Below are 20253 nucleotides of genomic sequence, written 5' to 3' on the forward strand. Positions count from 1 at the left end.
AAAATGGAGAGGCACAAATTAAGCATAGATCAGGAATTACCAGGTGCATGTTAGATTCAGATTAAAAAATAATGGCAATCATAGCCTCTAATTTCACATGCATTTTAACACTACACCTTCACTCCTACCTGTCACACAGACTGCTATTGTACCACCAAATTCAGAATTTCTACAGTGTACCAAAAGAGAAAAATGTAACGAAGAGCTGATGTTCAGTAGATAGCATTGGAGAAGTAGATCCACGGGGCTGGATGTTCGATGCATTGTGTAATCACATAATTCCATTTAAATTAATGGAGTAATACTGATTATCTGGTAGAGGGCCAAGAAAAGACAGCCTTATCTATGTCGGAAAATTGGTCAGAATATCCACTACAAAAACTATTATTGCAGAACAGCATGTCCGCACAGAGGACAATATCAGAATTGTTATCCTTGCATAGCTTATTCCAAAAAAGCAATTTTACTGGGTAAACAAGTCGTAAAACTACTAAACCAGACACAATTTTTAAACTCGGTGGGTGTGCATGTATTAATGTGCTGTTGCTACTACGCATTAAGTTTAATACCTCTAATATAGTGGTCTCCAACCGTTTTTTGGTGAATATCACTTTTTGGAAGTAAAGGGCACCCCAAAATCTACCATGTCCCCCGCCCCCGCCATGCCCCACACCACCCTGCCATAATCCCCTCCATCCCCCCCCGGGACATGCGTCCCGCCCCTGGGCGGGCAAGGGGCTGAAGCTCAGCTGGAGAAAAATGTAGAAATAACAGTTTATAATGAGGCGGCTGCTGCTGTGGGCTGCCTGATGTGCCTGAAGCCCAGGTTGGTACAGCCTGGTAGAGGCCTCAGCAGCCCAAGCCCCCCCACCTGTGCTCTGGAGCCTGCTACCCCACTCTCCTGAGCTCCAGGATGAGGTGCCCACTGTGCCTGAAGCACAAGTGGGGGGGGGGGCACAGGGCCCTGAGGCCTCCACCAGGCTGTGCCCAGAGGTAGGTGCCCCCCCGCCACGCACCCCTGGATGGTGGAGAGTTCCGGGCCGCCCAGGGCCTGACCCCACTTCTCTGTCACTGCTGAGCTGAGTCACACCCACCCAGCAGCCAAAGGAACATGGTGTCAGGCCCCAACCCAGTCTGGGACTCTTTGCCACCAAGGGACACATGGTGGGGGGCTCCTGCCACTGGATGCAGCCTGGCAGAGGTCTTGGAGGCACGTGTCCCCCCAACCTGTGCTCTGGGTGCAGCAGGTATCCCGCAGCAGCAGCCGCTCCATCCCAGAGCAGAGGTGGGGGGGGGGGGGCCACAGGATCGACTGGTCACGTGAGCTGCAGGTTGGTGACCAGTGCTCTAATATGAGGTACTAATTAAACATGCAGTAGCCATCACAACTCCACAGTAGCAAAGGTGCACTGTCTTTACATGGCGCTTAATGTGCTGCAGACTTATTCTGCTGCGCATTAGCACCGTTTTTTCCGTGACATGCTAATGCACAGTACAAGTATCCTATTGCACATTACGCGTCTCATGTAGATAAACCCAGTATAGCCAAAGAAGCACACAGAGGGTGTTGACTAGGTCTTGCTAACTGAACAAGCTCCACTACTTTATGTATGGAATTATACTGATTTAGTTAAGCCAATGAAAATGAAGGTGTGGATTTTGTTCATGAAATTTACATTTCACTATTTTATAAGATTTCATTGAAATTGTAAGTTGTTAACAAGAAATACTGAAACAAAGGGCACCTATACATGTACACTGAGGCTGCTCTGATGCGCTGTAATTACTCAATTAATCAAATCTGGTGGGGTGTGGTAATTACTGTGCTCCAGACCCCAACATCATGTGTCCAACATCAAGCATCCCTGAGCTGAAAAATGTTTTTTAGCATGAGGATGCTGATGCACGTGACGCTCTGGCACTCTAGGTGCTTTCATTAGAATAGCTCTCAGAACCATTCTAATTAAACATCACCTTCCTCCCCCTTCCCCCCCAAGCACATGTATAAATGCCAAAAGCAATTACAGCAGGTATGAAATGGTACTCTATTAAAATGGGGTTTTTTAAAATGGAAAAGAATGGAAAAAGTTTTACCTCAGCAGCTGATAGACATAAATAGTATATCACAGCAAATGAGAAGATGACTGTTGAATTTTTATGGTGTATAAATACAAATGTTGACGAAGATTAATGGGTAACTGAAGGGTTAGGTCCTCATTCACCTATTAGCTTCTTAAGTGGACTTGACATCTATGTATGAGCCTAATTCCACTCTAGTCAAAACCTTGAAGAAACAACTCATGCCTAAAACTTTGAGCAGGGTAGAACAGCATCACACTTTCATGTCTAAGTTTATGCAAAAGCACTTCAAAAGTGGTTGAATAGGAACTGGTGCTCAGGGTCTAAATCAGTGTATATCTCTCTCCCTCCCTACTGCTGCTTTGTCTATCCAAAATTCTGTAGCTAGCAGGCTCTTACCTAGTGCACCCCACTGAGCATGTGGACTTTAAAAATTGTTTTCTTTATGTTGCAATGCTTGAATCTAAGAGAATAGCACAGAAAATAAAAGGAATAGCCTTAAGGGCTTTCATACTGCCCCTTACTCTTGATACTGCTAGTACCAAAATTATTAGACACTCAGCTCCTACTGATGTTTCTTTCATCAGAAGTGAGTGCAGCAAGAACCTCTAAAAGGCCATCTTAAGAGTCCAAATATGAAGAAATTGATATTGAAAACTTTATAATTAGCCTGCGGGACCAAGGATTCTTTTCTCTTCTATTCTGCTACTTTTATATTGCTTTTTACATTATGGATAGTGATTTTTTAATTAATTTTCACAGGAATCTTTTTTTAATTTTCTGTTTAAAACCATTACTATTAAAATCAGTATAAAACTAGTACAACATGATTTACAGGACTCTAGGCAGTGTAAAGTCTCCATAGGAAAGATCAATGTTGCATCAATCCAAAAAGTGGAGGGCAATGTTACCAGAACCATAGAGAGGAAGGAAACCACATACAGGAGGAATGTGTAAGTGAAAAAGTGAGTGATCAGCTGCTTAGGATCTGCTCTGTTATTCCAGCTGAAATTTTTCCATTCCAGGCAGAGTGGATTAAGGATAGATACTAGAATACAGATCATATGAACATTTTTCAGCTTTTCCCTCTAATGTTTCTATCATTGCAACCAAGAATTTTTACATTGGAAGTAGTCACCTTATGCTTACAGAGCCCTTTGCAGAAACTATAAATGCCACAAAATACATGCTGCATGAGGGTGATGATACAAATACCACTTGCCCCTCCCCAGGGGCCAGTCCTTCACAGTTAGCCATACTGGGAAGCACCCACACTCCAGCAGTGTCCATAATCTATCACAATTTACAGATACACACAACTAAACAGTTAGCACCATTCTGACATTGCCCTAGACCACATCAAGAAGCTGTCCCTAGCAGTAGCAGTATTTAAAACTGTCAAGCTAGGTAATTTCCAGTTGAAATTGTTCAGCTGACATAGCTATAAATTCCTGATACTAGTAGTTACCATAAGAAGTTTCAAGGCAAAAGGGCATCTTTTAACCCTCAGAAAGGTTAGCCGATGCACAAAAAGAGAGCAATCCTTTCAAAACCTACACCATGACCCTGTGGCATGCTTTCTTTGGCTATCGAACAAATAAAAGCTAGTCCACTTGATCTCCTCACCAGTGATAAATCCTATTACTGCAGAAATGAGAACATGACCAGCAAGAGAGATAGGATACCAAGCCAGCATAGACACCTGCCTGCACAAGATTAAACAAATTATATCTAAGTACATTTTATTTGTCATAGAAGATAAATGCTTTCTAGATTTTGTTGATGGTGGGGGTGGGGGATGTCAGTTCGTTTGTTTTAAATTAGCTGAGAAAAATGGTTCAAGTCCCAATAAATCAGGTTGTCAGCCAAGAGTGTATTCTGCCTGTGGCAGATGTGGAGTTTTGCTACATATTATTAGTTGGCTGGAGCCCACTCGGAATTCAGTCCGTAAATCCCTCTCTGTGAAACCTCTGATTGCCACCTGGGGATTTCTACCTCTGAGAAAACTGGAAACAGCTTTGATCACAGCTGCCAGTGCACTAACATTGTTTTCTCTAAGCCTATAACTATGATTTTTATGTTATAATTCATTTCTGGACTTAAGCCATATACAGCTTCAAGGAGGACTGTCAGCCTCTAATAGCCTGGCTTACAGAGACTGAAGCAGAAAACGGAATTATTTCTCGCACTCAGTAAGTGTGCAGCTGCTTAAAATTATTGGCATGTAAGCCAGTTGCTTGCACTATAGGCAGCCGGAAAATATGAAGGATGTGTAGGATATCAACATTGTTTAAAGATAAGGATAACCAGGCTTTAAAAATTAAAATATTTTAATGTAAAAGGTACATATTTCACAAGGACATCAAGCCAGCTGGAGGAAGAAAAAATATAGGATGAAGTGTGAGACGTCTACGGTGTTCCTGACACTGCTCTATCCACTCACTCCCACCCTGCACAGGGTACTTGCAGAAGACTGCTGTGTGGTCTCTTCCCGACACCATGCCAGAGACACTCTCCGATGCAGACTCATATAGCAACAATTGAACCATTACAAAAAGTCATTCATTGGGAACCAGTCCACAACTGCTATGTTTTTAAAACTAAGGGATGGGAGCGAGGACCCAGCCCAACATACCACAAAGTAAGAGAGGAGGGAATGCTTGCACTGATGGTCAAGAAATCACAGGGAGTGGCTGACACATGGCTGGGTGTATTTTCACTTCTCTTCTTTCTTTCCCTTCACTCCTAGACATTAGTTCAGTAAATGTCAACAGCATGCAACTGATTGAAGTCTGCAATGCCCAAGCCTGACTTAGGTTGGGGGAGGTGGGGCAGGGGAGTGCTTGGATCCATGCTTTTTGGTTTTCAGGGACTGGTGGGGGAGTAGGGATATGATGAAGGGCTGCAGCCAAGTAGGCAGTGTGGACAGCTGCTTATTAGAAAGATGTCCTTTCCAACCCTACATCTATGAAGGAGTAGTGCAAGGGATCTTAATGAACAAAAATGCCAACAAAAAGGAAAAAAAAGAGAGGCAGTTCAGTTCTGGCTGAATACCAGAATAGCCAGTTGTAGTGGGCAAAGGAGCTGGAGGCCGGGAGGCAGTATGGGGTGCCCTAGGGACTGAATAGATCTGTGTCACAAAACACTTGGTCTATGTACAGACATTACACGTTGACAGGTATTAGCGATTGGAAACCGGTCTATACCCATAACAGAACAGATGTCTGGTGCACAAAACCAGCCTATACTTGTAACAGAAGTTCAGCACATACAGACTAGCTTAAAAGTGGTGGAACCTGGTCTAAGCTTTGTCCCCCTCAACTAAAGTGTGAATATGTGTTTAGATCAGTAGTGAACAGAACTAGGACATTTACAGAAAACCGCGTAACTTAGATCGATTCTGTCTCAGGACTTGCGAATGTCTGTACCTAGCTTTGTTGTCCACACAACACTGAACTGGTTCAAGGAGCAACTTGGAAGGTGTGATAAGGCTGGAGGGAGGGGTGAAGGTGGCAGCAGGGGTGTGTCAGAGAGAAGTGAGGATTGGGAGTAGGGGAGCGCTCCAGGTAGGAGATGCCTCCGTAGCAGGGCTTAGAGTCCCTCTGCCTCCTACAGCAGCCTGTGCAGTGGGAGGCTGGGCTGGGAGGAAAGGGCCCAGCTCAGCTCCTGATCCCCAATCAAGGACTTCTCAGGATGGGGCAGGGAGCAGAACAGCAAGGGCTGGCACTGCTCAGAGCCACACACTACCGGGTGGTTCAGCTGCAGCTGGACCCTGGTGCTGGGACAGAGCTGCGGCTGGGAGCTAGTGGGGGCAAGCATGGGCTGTGGGTCAGGAGTGAGGAGTGTGGGGCAGAGGGGCTGTGAGTTGAGAGTGAGAGGCAAGGGCAGGGGCAGGGTACTAGGTTATCGAATAGATCATTTCTTTCAGCAGGTGTCCAGCCTTTCTAGTTTTTGCCCAAGGTGAAAATAAGATTGACATGTTTTTGCATACACGCATATTCTAAAAGTTGCCAAATGTTTAAAAAAAAATTAAAAAGAAAACTTTTCAAAAGGAACAACCATTTAGGCATCTACATGAAAACAGCCTGTTTTCGGTGTAACTGATTTTAATGGAAAATTGGAGGCTTTCAAAAGCAGGAAAATTATTCAGGGGCCTGAAAAAAGTCAGCATTGGCTAAACTCTCATTTCATTCAAACCAACAGAAATGTCACCATTGATTTCAACAGCACAAAAATTAGGCCAATGCTGACTGCTTTTGTAAATCCCACACACAGTATCATATCAAACTTCGAAAACACTGGCAATAGTATACAATGCCTAGCCAGCGTAGACACAGGGCATGCATCTTCCGTCAGGAGATCATAACTGTGTCTGTACCCACGCACAGGTAGGGGGAGCCTGATGCACTAGAAGTGCACCAGTTCTCACGCACAAAGAAAGGGCCAGGAATTGAAAAGTCCATCCTGAGATTCTGAGTTACATGCATGGGAGCTCAATTTCATGGGTTCTTTCAGCACCTGGGTATCATTAGGTATGTGACTGGAAAAAGAGGATTACACAGATCCACAGGCTGTTTTGTTCAACTGGTCATAGGAGACTGCCTTTAGGTAGGTTAAACTAGCTGGGTATAGACATGCAAAAAGCCTTGATCTAAGTTGCACGGTTTTCTATAAGCTGTGCAAATCTTAGACTGGGTTCTGCCTATATGCTGGATTTCAGTTCTGTTATGGTTATAGACCGGTTTCCGATCACTGATACCAGTAAAAGTGCAGTGCCCATACCTAATGTACCTCACTGTGTCAGACACTTACTAGGTAACCTTGGTTTAATACTTAATCTCTTTGCTGGTAACTATGGACCCACTTGCCAGCTGTTCTTAGCCTCCTTCAGGAAAGTCTCAGCCCACTCAGAGATCTTCACTATAAAACCTGTTGGAGGAGTTTCACAGACAAAATTCAACCTATGTCCAGCTTCAACAGCAGCAAATGTGTGATACGACAGAGCACAAAACACACAACTAGGTTACCTTAATAATGTACTATACCCTCTTTAAAGGGCTCCCTTAGTGTAAATACTCTCTCCACACATAGAAATAAAATCAGAATATGAACATCTGAAAAGATGGACAAGATGTATTTGAATTTAAACACATGGAAGTACTACTTTTTTGTCCAAATTATGGGGAAAAATGTGAAAAGCTGAACAGCAACCAGGCTCTTTGATTTTTAAAGTGTAAATTTAAAATGGCTTTAAATTTAACCATTTATCTGGCCCCTGGGAAGATGAATGTTTAGTTGTCGTTCTTTGTCATTTTATTTACTACATACCCTCCTGACAGAGATGAACACAGTATGTCCAACTTCTCACTCACAGATAGATATAATCTACTTGGGAGACATCTACCATAGTCCAGGTCTCAAAACTTCATCAGAACCCTTCCCCTTGCCTTATCATATGCTCATAGCTCTAAAAAATACTTATGAGCTCAGCTCAAGTTTTTTATGCCTTATCTATTGTTCATTCTTTTTTGTTTCAACAGCAGCTCCTAGAAGTACTTAAAATGACTGATGCCCTGTTATGCTAGGCTCACTGTATACTCACAGCAGGACCCAGCTCGTTCCTTCCAGTACAGCTTGAATTTAAATAGATAAATGTAGGTAGTGTGAGAGGGAAAGAGGTAACAGGGAGGCAACTTGCCCAAGGAGACTCAGCAGGCTAATACAAGGGCCTAGATTGAAACATAATTTCTCTTGAATCATGGTCTTACTTAGACTCTTCATTTTGGTTTTGCTTAAGGAAACTGCACAAAATTCCTTCAGGTGTTTTTGATTTTGGCAAGAATTAAGAATAATGTAATTTTGCCCATGTTAAAACCATCTTAATCACACTCCTTAGACAATTTAGAAAATTTCCATTTTCACTAAAATTCATAACACAGGAGGCCCACTGTGTAAGTATGTTGATTATTTTCCAGCTGCATGCAGAAGCAAGTATTTTCCAAATCCATGGTATTGCCTTTTCCACTAAACCTTGATGGTTCCTGGGTAGCAGCAATTCAATGATAGAAGGTATTGGATAGATTTGTTCCCTAGGTTCTCTGTGCTTAGCACTGCCACTAAAATTAGTTCAGGAATGCCTAAATGCACTATACCCGCACCTTTGATTGCAGTTTTGAGGCACATCAGATCATTAGTTCGCAAATTTCTTTGATTGTAATTCACTTTAGGTTGGCTTACTTGCAATCACACTTCTATTTTGGGAAGGAGGGGCTTTAAGTTGTCAGCTGCTCCTATGTAACTAAGTCCAAGGGCAGGCGTTAGATTTGTAGTGCTAAATACACCATTCCAGTGCTGCAGAAAATGAATGGACAGCTGCTCAAGCTGTTTGTAAAACTACAAAGGCAGCTCTCAGGATTGGGGTGCAAACAGTCTTGGGGAGCATGGGGTAAACAACTACCTGAGTCTGTTGGGAATCCAAATAAGGAGCCAAGGCTGCACAAAGAAGTCATAACCAGGAAATCCAAGTCACATTCCTAATCTGTAGAGCTGTCCACTTCTGTAGTCTAGGCCAAACCAAAGGTCAAGTACCAGGGGAATCCAGAGCACACAACAGTAAAAGTAAAGTGCTGGGGTACAAGTAAAGTAAAATGCATAACCATAAATGTAAGCATTTTCAAGATTAGTAACTACATTGGTAGTTTGGTAACACTGTATTAATATTGTGAAAGTCTTAGAGACAGACTTATATTCTGAGTATTGTACACAATTCTTCAGATTCTGCAATACATACATAGGTGTTTATACAGGAGAGAAAATGTTACAATAACACTGCTACAAGAAGTCTTCAAAATTCCAAGATGTTGAATATTAGATAAAAAAAAAATTCTTCAAATTCCAACCTTCATATCAAGGGCTGCAAGAGTTTGTAAGCTGTTAAGCAACTCCAAAACACTGCATAGATATAGGCCAGGTGTTACAATAGTAAGTTACAGGAAGATCTAACTTCCTAAGCAAAAACAACAGACTTGCTATTTCTAAAAGAGGAATGAAAACAATTGCTGCGTTATTAGAATATGGCATGACAGATCAGATGAATACAGCTTCACATGTTATTGTGTTTTGCTTTTTTTTTTTAATTTCCATCACAGCCCTGGTTTCCTAAAAATCATCACAAGAATTGCATCTCCAGGCGCATAATGTTTTCAGGTAAGATTAACTATAAATCCTACCTACAAAATACAAAGCTCAGGAGCTTGTCAATAATATATTTAAAAAATGTTTCTTCCAAGTCTTTTTGAATTAAGAGAAAACAGAAAATATTTTTGTGATGGTATTTAGTTGGTTTGTGGGGTCTGAGCTATTATTTTCCTTTCTTCTGGTCTCTCTCAAAACTGGCAGCAGCTGGATGACATTCAGCTTCTGATTAATGTTGACACTAACAAATTGTTACTCCAATTGCTTTCTTAATCTACCTCTACATAATGGGAAACAGATATCCTTGATTAAGGAACTACTGGGAGTTAATGAACTGCTTCCTTGTAGATTTCTTTTATAACTACAAATATATTTTGTCCCACAAAAAGAGCACATAGGTTAATTACCACATAGCATAGTCATGACTCATGTTACTAAACAGCGATAACTATTAGAGGTGTGCGAAGCGGGCCGTATTTAATTTGGATTCAGCCCAATTTGGGGGATGGTGATTCGATTCACTGATTCAGATCGCTGTCCCAATTTGATCTGGCCAAATCCAAATCAAATTCAATTCTGATTTGGAGAATCAGTGATTCGACCACAGACACAGCTTTATATGTTTTTTCTACATACCTCAAGGTATCAGGTATAGCTTGTGAATGCTGAGATGGTGGGGTGGACAGAGTGTCCCACAGGAGGACCGGAGGGAGGGGGTGCCCCCCGGGTGCTTGGCAGCGAACCCAGAAGTGGACCGGAAGTACTTCCAGCCCACTTCCAGGTCCGCCACTGAGCGCATGGGGGACCCGCCCCACCCCGCGCCTTCTCAGCTCTGCAATCAGCCACCAGAGGGATCTTGGGTACTTCCCCAAACCCAGGAGGCAACAGTCGTTAAGTTGGAGAGCGGGTCCCCTGAGCGTTCCACGAAGTACCCAGACGTGGACTGGAAGTGCTTCTGGACCATTTCCAGGTCCACTGATGAGTACGCTGGTGACTCCCTTGTGCTTCTGTGGGACGCTGCATCCACCCCAGCATCTCAGCATTCATAAGCCACTTGGTACCTTGAGATATGCAGAAAAAACATATAAAGCTGTGTCTATGGCCGAATCATTGAAGCTATCCAAATCTCCTCTGAATCAAATCGGCAACCAAAGCTTCGCACAGCCCCAATAACTACAATGATGGGCATCAAAATAGAGAATCATGAGATACTTGCATGTTTTAGAGCCTTTTAACTGAAGTTCCAAAACACTTTATAAATATTAATTAAGCTCTTTTGCCTGCAAGTTAGGTATTATAATAGCAAATTTAGTTGGGAAAACTGAGTCCCAGATATTTTACATGAACTATCTGAACTTTCTGGAGTCTTGAAATCCAAAATACTAAGTTCTCACCTGTAACATCGTATGGGTACCAATCATTCTTATCCCTTCTTCAGCATACTAGCAGCATTGCCAACTTCCCCAGGACATAAGGTGAATCCAGGGCCTCTCTGTTTACTGAAAAAATGTAACTGCAGCCTGGCCAAGAGGCCAGCCTACTGTCACAATTAACAGAAGTACACAGAGAAATAAAAGTGAAACTTTGTGCCCCCTTGGTTCTCAACTGGGGTGCCCTAGAACCTGTTAGGGGTGTCACAAGGCTGAAAGCCAGTACTGAATTATTATTATGCATTATTTACAGTCTCTTCAGTTGGTGCCTGTACCACCAGTACTGCAAATGAAGTAATTTCTTAGTGAATAATTGGTCAAATTGGAGTTGTTTCAAAAATATTTTTAAAATATTTCAAAATAGCTTGTTCATGATATGGGGTGGGGAGGGCAGTTGATAGTTTCCAGACTGCTAGATTAAGCAAAATACAATATTTTTTTAAAAAATCAGCTGCAGTCTTTTCTTAATAGGTTGACATGTTTTTAACTTAAAAAAAAACGAATCTAGGAATTAGAGTAAATTACTGGCATACCAGCATATGTCAAAGTTGTTTTTTTCCATCTGATTTCTTTTATCCATTTTCAGTTTTGGTTAAAGTTAATTAAAATGTACTTAGTTTACATATTGTATTTTGAATGGAAAGTAGTATTAGACATGAAATATTTAATATGGCTCTGAAACGTGAAGCTTAAGAAAGGAACTTTTAAAACCTAAAAATATACTTGCAAAATGTTATTCACCCATACAAGCTGGACAAGGAATTCTTTTTGATTGGCAAATAAAATTCCATTCCTTTTTTTTCCACTGTCATAAATCACCAGGATTTAAATAGATTTATATAAATATATGTTGGAAAGGGTTCATAATTATTATGCAAGGCAGCTAGAGATGGACTAAGAGCAGAAAATTAAACAAATCTAATTACAGACCTCTGATAAATGCATGACATTTCAGAACTAAACCGCTACTGGGTTCAGCTTATTCCCCACCCTATAATTTAAAGAAAAAGAGAAGAAGAAATATTTTTCTATGGTAATATTTTATAATGCAGTTCTTCCTTTACCAAGAGTAAGCTTTCCCTTTGTAGTATATGCCTTGGAAAGCCTTATGTTTTTCATCCACACGTTACTTAAAATTAATTCACTATACATTCCTTTGTATTTTGCCTTCTTTTATCTCTAACTAGTGCTGAAATGCCTATACCTATAGGCCATGTATAGGCATTACACTTTTACTGGTATAAGCAATTGGAAATCAGTCTATACCCATCACGAATCAAAAGTGCAGCACACAGACTGGTTTAAAAGTGGCAGAACCCAGTCTAAGACTTGCCTCCAGATCCCATCCCCACCGAAGGGTGAACGTGTGTTCTGTTTGATACCACTATAAACTATGCTGCTTACTTAACTTAGTTTGATTCCCTCATCAGGCTTTTTGAATACCTGTACCTTGCCACAGTGTGTCCCCGACTATCATGGATAAAGCAGGGAAAAACAAAAGAAGTTTCCAACTTCGCTACAGCAGATAATATGTCTCTTCATTAGTTCACATTATTTTCAGCTCTGCCATCCAAGTTTGCTTTAAATTCTGAGCCAGATGCTCCTAGAAATAAATGTTCTCATTGGTCTCCTGGGGTCAGCAGCAGCCACACGAGTATGGTGGAGAGGAAAGTGTGGTAGTTTGTACTATCCAAATAGTTTTTTTCTTGCTCTCTCTCTCAAAGGTCAACACATAAATCTGTCACAGTTTTACATTTCCTAGCCTTCTTTAAACTTTATAGTAAATGTACATTTTGATAGGTCATTGTTTTGCCTGCCTAAGGTAAATCTACACCAGTAAAAAGGACAGATGAAGGGCAGAAGACCCAGCTATGACTCATTAAAAAAAAATTAAATTAAAAAAAAAAAGGACCTGTGCTACTTGTGTGCATTTTTTTCAGGAGCTATCAGATGCCCTTGAATGACAATATCTGGAGATGTTACTGAGTAAATTATGTCCTGCAGTACTAGTCCTGCTTCAAAAAGGATTAAGATAGCTGTGAGGAGGGGCATGGAGTAAAAGATGTAACAATAAAAGTATGGTTTTCATGCTTTGATGATATCAAAACTTCAAATGAAACGTGCCAGTGGCCAGTGCTGTCAACAGAGTTCTTTACTCAAAATGCTGAATCTCCTTCTTAGGAGTAATCTCTTTATTCAAAATGCTGAACTAATCTATTTTCTTTACTATTACTACTACTATGTGTTTTTTAAATCCAAGACTAACCTAAACCAAGGCTGTCTAACTGGACGTCCGCAGGCTGCATGTTGTCCGGGTGATCCTGGTGTTAAAAAAAAAACCCACAGGGGAAAAAAGCAGGGCGGCACATGTGGCACCAATGTGCACTGCCCAAAAGCAGAGCCTGCCCAGCCAGAGCCACAATCTAGCTGCGAGACAGGCTACCTGCTGCTGGATCACTGCCACTGGAGCTGTGAAACCAGTGCACGTGTGCAAGGGCATTCCCTAGGAGCAAGTAGCAGTGGCACGTATTGTTCCGCTGCTGTTTGTCCCCAGGGAAATGCACATGACTGCATGTCTGGATCCAGCCAAAATGGACATAATTCTACTGAAGTGGTTGGGTTATCTTCTATCAGTAACTATGGCTTATTTTTTTAAAACATATCCCCTTACATGGTCACCCGGCTGGGGTCGTCTGACCCCAGATGTCTTTCCTGCTCATGCAGGGGGCTGGACCCGCTGATCCTTCGGGATCCCTTCCAGCCCTATGATTCTACTTCAAATCCTGATGGTAAAATAAAAAAATGCCAAAAAGTCCCATTTATCAGAAAGATTTTTTTTTCATTTTTTCCTTTAAAATAAATTTGAATTCAAAATAGTTTTTAGTTATATTATGTTGCAAAATATATTGTATAAAGTGGGAATTGAAACAGAACATTTGTGTTAAAATATTTTGGTTAACTAGGTACAGTTTGGGGTTGGGATTTCCTTTAACAGAAATCAGAAATCCGGTAGAGGACAGGTCACTGCAATTTGGAACAAACACAAATGTTAAAAATTTGAAATCTTCAGCAAAATGGAAGCTTCCTTTTCTGCACTGCTATATACCCATTCTGCTCAAAACAATTTAAAAGAAAGAGACCACATGGCACTTCCTGCATAAGTCTAATATTCATCTCCAGTCTGGCCATTGTTTTTCTTTTGCGTAACAACTGTCAGTCCATTTTACTGTGGATCAATCTCCCAATTGTAATATGATGATGATCCACTTTTGTACAGCATTTTGAATTGAATGGATGAGTTCTATAATCTATCAATTTATGGCCATTTGAATGATAACTATCAACACCATGATTCCTAGCAGAACAACAAGACAGCGTAACGTCAAATACAATATTCCAGTGGCAATCAGAGACCACCCCAACACATGCATTAGGTCAAGACTGTCCAACTTGTAAGTGCCCAGGGGCCACATGTCCCGTGGGCCATACCATTGAGTGCTGTACACCCTGAGGGCTGCACCAGGGTAAGGCACTATCACTGTACTATGTGCCTGAATGTATGCTTCCATGTCCTCCTCCTGTGGCACCATGTATCCACATAGTCCTGGCCTTACCCTCTGTTTCCCTCATTATGCTTCCCTGCACTACCCTACCCCCAAGGGAGGGAAAGCCCAGATACTCCAGCTGCTGTTGCAGCCAAAGAAACGGGGGGCGTAATGGCTGGGAGGGAGCCCAGGGGCCATAACTTAACCTCTTAACTTAACTGTACAAATGGGACAGCCTTGCATTAAATTATTCATTTTACTATTAGAATAATGTCCTGTAGAAAGAGACCATTCTTCGATTTTTTATAGTTATTTTATTTAATGGAGCTGAAAAACAGAAAAGCAAAATTAAGCTGCCAAATAAGATTTAGTCAAATGGCAACATGCAGTTTTTCAAAGCCTTCATGACACATTCCTGTTCAAAAACCCAAAGAATACACTAACCCATGAAGTGCCTCACCTCTTGTAGGATTCTCTTAAGTTGCCACGTGAAAGTAAATTATTATACAACCTTGTACCAGCTTGTCTTGTTTTCATTCTACATTAAAATTAGCAAACTATTATACTTCATCTGCTTGGCGATGTACATAGGGGCCAGCAAAAGTGACGGTATGCTACATCTGTTTACATCTGAGCGATGCAAGTAAATGGGTACTAAGAAAGAACAATACATTTAGAACATAATATTCAGGGATTAATTCATGTATTAATGTGTTACAACAGCTTTTAGAGGCAGAATTAAGTAGTATTCTGCTTGTTCTGGCCCAACAAAAACACAATATATTTTTGATTCAATAAAAATAACCCTAAAGCCATAATTACATTGAAAAACACTTTGCACATTTAACATTTCAAAGTACATGCTTACCAGTAGCTGCTTCAAATTCAGACCAGCATTCTTAGTGGATCTTGCACCACTGAATTTAATTGCCCACCCCCCGACACACACATTCGGTGATTCATATTTCACAAAATAATAATTGGCAGACTGTGTCTATGAAAGAACAATGGTTATATTTACAAGGCAAGATATTTTGTTTGTTTCACATGCTTTCAGATTTAATCACAGTGAATGTTATAGAAGTTAGCCCTGCTGCATAACTTCTAGGATGCAAAGCAACAATTAAAGAAAGTGTTCCATAGTTTCCCCAAATAATCTAATTGACTGTGGTTAGAGAATTGAAGCTCAATTTCTCTCTCTCCAGTAAAACTAGGGAATTATGTCATTGAATTTTCAGTCACTAATGTTGCATTACTTACAGCTGCTCCAGTGATAGCAGTCCTTTAAATGCTTGTTGGTCTATTGTGTGGATTTCATTCTTGTATAAGTAACTGCAAAAAACAAATCATTTCATGAAGAAATAAAAGAGTTAATGAATAACCCATTAATTAGTCTGCTCATAACCTAAACATTATATCTCTCAAAGTGCTTACTACATTTCCTGAGTGGCAAAGTAAAAATGTGTGTAGGATATATACGTTAGTATTTTTAACAAATACTTTGTTATCTCATGAAACAAAGAAAGATGACTTTAAGGAAAAAAAATAAAATGTTCCAGTTAGACATTTCTCAGGAGAGCTAAGAAAACAAACCACAGCAAATCTTTGATCTCAGATATTTAGCCACTTTATTGTTAAGGAGTTTCCAAAAAAGTCATGATTTTCTGAAATATTTTTGTAACTCAGAATTCTTTTTTTTCTTTTTATTTCTTTTTCAAAATGTACAGTTTGATCATAAATGTTTCTCTGTGAATATTCAGTATTTCAGCTTCTTTGGATGCCCCTAGTTCTGACTAATCTTGGAAACAGTATATCCAACTAGGCAGACAAGTGCTCTGAATTTTTTATAAGAAAAATTTACCCTACAGTAGTTAGGATATGTTCTGTTTGGCCAATCCAACAAACCAAGAGACTGAGTACTTTCCTTTTATCCTGAAACGTATCTTCTGCTTCAGCCATTATACACATATACAGTAAACACACATGGCAAGTGGCTTGGTTGATGAATGGCGTCTACTAGCACTTTGAATAACAAAGAAACAACCCCCAATGAGGTGTGAACAGCTAAACCATGCTATTCTTCCATGAACTAGCAGGTGTGCTTGAGTAGGTTTAAACAGTGTCTTTAAATATAGAAATCAATAGGGCTGGTAAATGGTTTGTGCTTTTTGCATGATTTAAATGCCTGCCTAAATTATGGATGGACATCCTAAGTGGTTTATATGGTACTGTCACCAAGTTGTGACACTTAAAATTGATAAGCTAATCTATATGGCATCATATCTATTCACCATTTAGCTCCCCAAAAAGGGCCTTCCCTCACTGCTCCCACCTCCCAAACATCCTAGAAAGTATGAACAGAACCCATCCACTGCCACCTCAGTCCCAAATCCCAATTTATTAAAGCAGGACACCATCTTTAATTTGCTTCCTTTTTGTTTCTTTTCATATTTTTTAACTTACTTTTATTTTATGCTTCTGTGGCTGCCCTCCTTCATTTCTCTGACATTCACCTACCCCCATTTCCTTTCCACTTCCCATTGGGTACCTTCCTTACCCATACCCATCCCATTAACTCTCTGCCTCCCCGCTTCAAGTTTCCATCCCCCTGCCCCAGCTTCTCTCTCTCACACACCCTCCCAGAGCAGAGATAGAAGACTGTCCTAGCTCACCAGCCCTGTAGTGGCAATTCTCAGCTGTAGCTCCTAGTCAAGCCCCTGCTTGCTAGCCATCTAGTGGAAAGTCACAGCTGTACAGACGAGACAGTCAGTGAAGGATTTTAGGCTTAAGGTATCACTACTGCAAACTCAAGCTAGCACTAATACTGATCAACATGTGAACAGCTCAAAGTGCAATGTGTAACAATCTTCTATGTGTGTTTGAAAACACAGAATTATTTTTTTCTGAGAACAGCTGAGGAGGAAAATGTAAGTCTTCTTTCTTAAATGTGTGAAATAGCTAATGGAATGAATCTTTGGGAAAAGCAAATAGAAGTGGCACAAGAGTGACCAATGTCAATCCTTGCATTCAGTGATAAGAGATTTGTTTCCTATTCCTAGCACATACTTTCCCTATAACACTTTAGACTCCTAGCTAATTATAAAACCATTTATAGTGACAAACATTTGGGAACTCAACTGTACAAATGAGGGTAGGAGCTTAACAAGAATCAAAACTATGATTGAATATTTATAAGGATAACAAGAACAAAGTCAAAAAAGTAAAATGATAGCGAGAGTTAGACAGTAATGTTGCTCCTTGTTTGATTTCTGATTTTATTTGGAGATAATTTTTTTATTTCAAGTAATTTACCAAGATCCTTCCGTCACCATTGAAGGAAGTCTGCAAAGCCCTCAATATCTGATATTCAAAGGGTAATAATGTTGTCAAAAGAAGGAGCAAAAATAACAAAAATCTCTTGACTTCTAGAAGGGTGTAAACCCTCATATTTCATGACACAGGAACGTCCAAAAAATGAGAGACAGAAGAAGCCTTAGCTATGAACAGGATGTTCCATAACAGCTTTCGCACCTACCTCTGAGACATCTGGCACTAGTCCATTGCTAGATGTAAGCTAAAGACTAAACAGATAGTAGGCCTAACCTAGCAACCAGCATATTTCTAACATTGTATCCCGTAGAATGGCAGGCCTAACTCCCCAGCACTGGAAACAGACAGTTAAGGTGATCCCACTTTTCCCAAGCTGCTTTATTATTTCTGGGAGTCATGCTATTCATCTATTCACTTATAACAGGAGTCAGTAATGCTTTTCTAGCAGTAAACCAGAATGACCCAGCTTGGGTCTATCGTGGGCCAGCACTAGGACTCATCCACTGCTTCTCCCTGCTACATGGGGTAGCATGGTATGGGCAAAGCCTCCCACTGCCAAATGCCACCAAAGCCCCTCCTGGCCCTATTCTACTCCCTGATTACAGTATGTTCATCACCCTACTACATGGGTATTAGTGAAACAAATAAAAACTCAGAAAAAAACACACCAAAAATGTATGCAACTCTGGTTTCTTTTCGGCCTCTCCAAAAGCAAGTAAAAATCACAGATTCACAGGTTTGGAACAAAATGTGAAGAGTTGTCGTCCATTTTAAAACCCAGCAGAGATTCTAAACCATCCTTGATGCATGCTTTTCTAGCCTTTTCTTCAAAACTTCCAGTGAAAGATATTCTACAGTTTTCTTGGGCAGCTTGTTCCTTTTGTCCTACTGTTCTTACACTTAGGACACTTTTCCTGAGATTTCATCAAAACATGCTTTGCTAGAATTTAAACCCATTTTCTCCTGTCCTGGTTTCACTGGTAAAAGAGGAAAAACATTTTACCACCATCCTTATGCTGGTCTTTCAAATACCTACCTGCTCCCCCTCCTTTTTTCTTACAAGTGAATTTGGGGGGGAGGGGAGAAAAGAAAAAGAAAAACAATTTCTTTCCTTCCATCTTTCTCTTCCAACTACTTTTTCCTCCTTATTTGGATCATAATACCTCATATACTTGCATAGTATCTATAGTGACAGAAGTTATAAAACTTAGAAATGTTCCTTAACAAGAGACTGACGGGGTTGGGAATTGGGAGATGGTCCCCAAGTAATATAACAGTGAAGGCATTTGATAGAGAGAGACCAAGAGCCTGCAGAGGTTGCTCACTGAGACAATAAAGTTATAATTGTTTGGTTCCTCTCATTCATGTATCCCTGTGTTTACTGAACCCAGCAATTATTATAGTTCCTACTTCTAAAGAGTTAAACATTTTTTGTGTAAAGCAGCTGGGAAAAGATTCATTTTTTTTTATTCTTACATGAAAACCAACACAAATTCTGTCTTCCTTTGATCTAACTTCATATGCCCTGAAGAAATCAGTCTCTCCCTAGGGTGGGCAACTCCACATTTCAAAAAAATAAAAAAAAGAAAGAAACTACTAACTTCTTAAACTATGATAAATGCAGAAATTCACAATAAAAAGTAGGTGATATTACATACTAAGTAATATCACGTAACTCCTCGGTATTGAAATCCATTGGAATAGAGGACAGCATGCTGCAATGGACATGGACACACAAAAAGAATAACAATAGGAATGAGAGGATTCCCTTTTTTATTTGCATAGTAAGTAATATATTGTTTCTAAATATTTTTTTTAATATAATCTAGTTTAGGGTTTTATGCTGCCACGCAACTGTGGTATTTTAGCACATTCCAAATGAAAAAAAAAAAAACAGATTACCAATTCATGGAATTCATGGAAACTGGCACTTTTTGGAGTTGTAATTCTTCTTTGGCTTTGCTTTCTCTGTCCCTGGGGAGAAGCCATCCCTGTTTTTTCTTTTCTGACCACATTAAATCTTAGTTTCTTGTCCACATCTGATAAGGCCCTTCAAAACTCTATTTCTCTCCAATTCTCTCATCTAGCCTTTTCTCAGATCATTCAAGGCTTGCATTGCTGGTGAAGAATGTCTATATTTCTTCTCCCACAAAGTCCACCATGTTTTAGCTCATTCTGTTTCTTACACATAGAATCACTACACTGACCTAATGTGTAATGGCTATAACCCCTCCTACCCTAATGTTCATTAATGCCATGATGCTGGCATTAAAAATTAGTCAGCCACTGCCAGTTACTCTGAGTAGAACTGGGGTACACAGCTGTGGATACAGTACGTTTTTAAAAATGTATTTAAGTCAACTTATTTGTAAGCATGAAGTTACGTAATAATGAACCAAGACACTGTAACAATGCATGCCCTTTGTATTCCTTCACACCTTCGCCCTAAGCATGTAATACACTCACTGGTTGCACCTTATTTCAAATGAGATCTTCAAGTCTTTAGAGAAGGGACGGCTTCAAAAGTTTGCATACAAAAACACATGATCTCTTTGGTCATCTAAATAAGAAGATCTAGGAAGAAAGTGCAAATGATTTTGACTAGGGACTGGATCTCTGACAATAAAACACTAACATTTTTTTTAACTTGTGGGTTACTGAAAAACCTGACTATC

General features: G+C 40.3%; 1 protein-coding gene across 2 annotated transcripts in view; it reads right to left on the minus strand.

Moving 5' to 3' along the window:
• The window catches only part of PXDNL (peroxidasin like), a 344128-nt gene that overhangs the window by 139794 nt on the left and 184081 nt on the right, over positions 1-20253 (minus strand). For both annotated transcript variants that reach the window (XM_090039946.1, XM_090039947.1), the window contains exon 4: positions 15509-15580. In XM_090039946.1, coding sequence (XP_089896072.1) covers positions 15509-15580 — 72 coding nt within the window. The remainder of the gene's footprint in view (positions 1-15508; positions 15581-20253) is intronic.

This window comes from Crocodylus siamensis, chromosome 3, assembly GCF_052110815.1.
Source record: "Crocodylus siamensis isolate JL-2025a chromosome 3, ASM5211081v1, whole genome shotgun sequence".
Lineage (NCBI taxonomy): Eukaryota > Metazoa > Chordata > Crocodylia > Crocodylidae > Crocodylus > Crocodylus siamensis.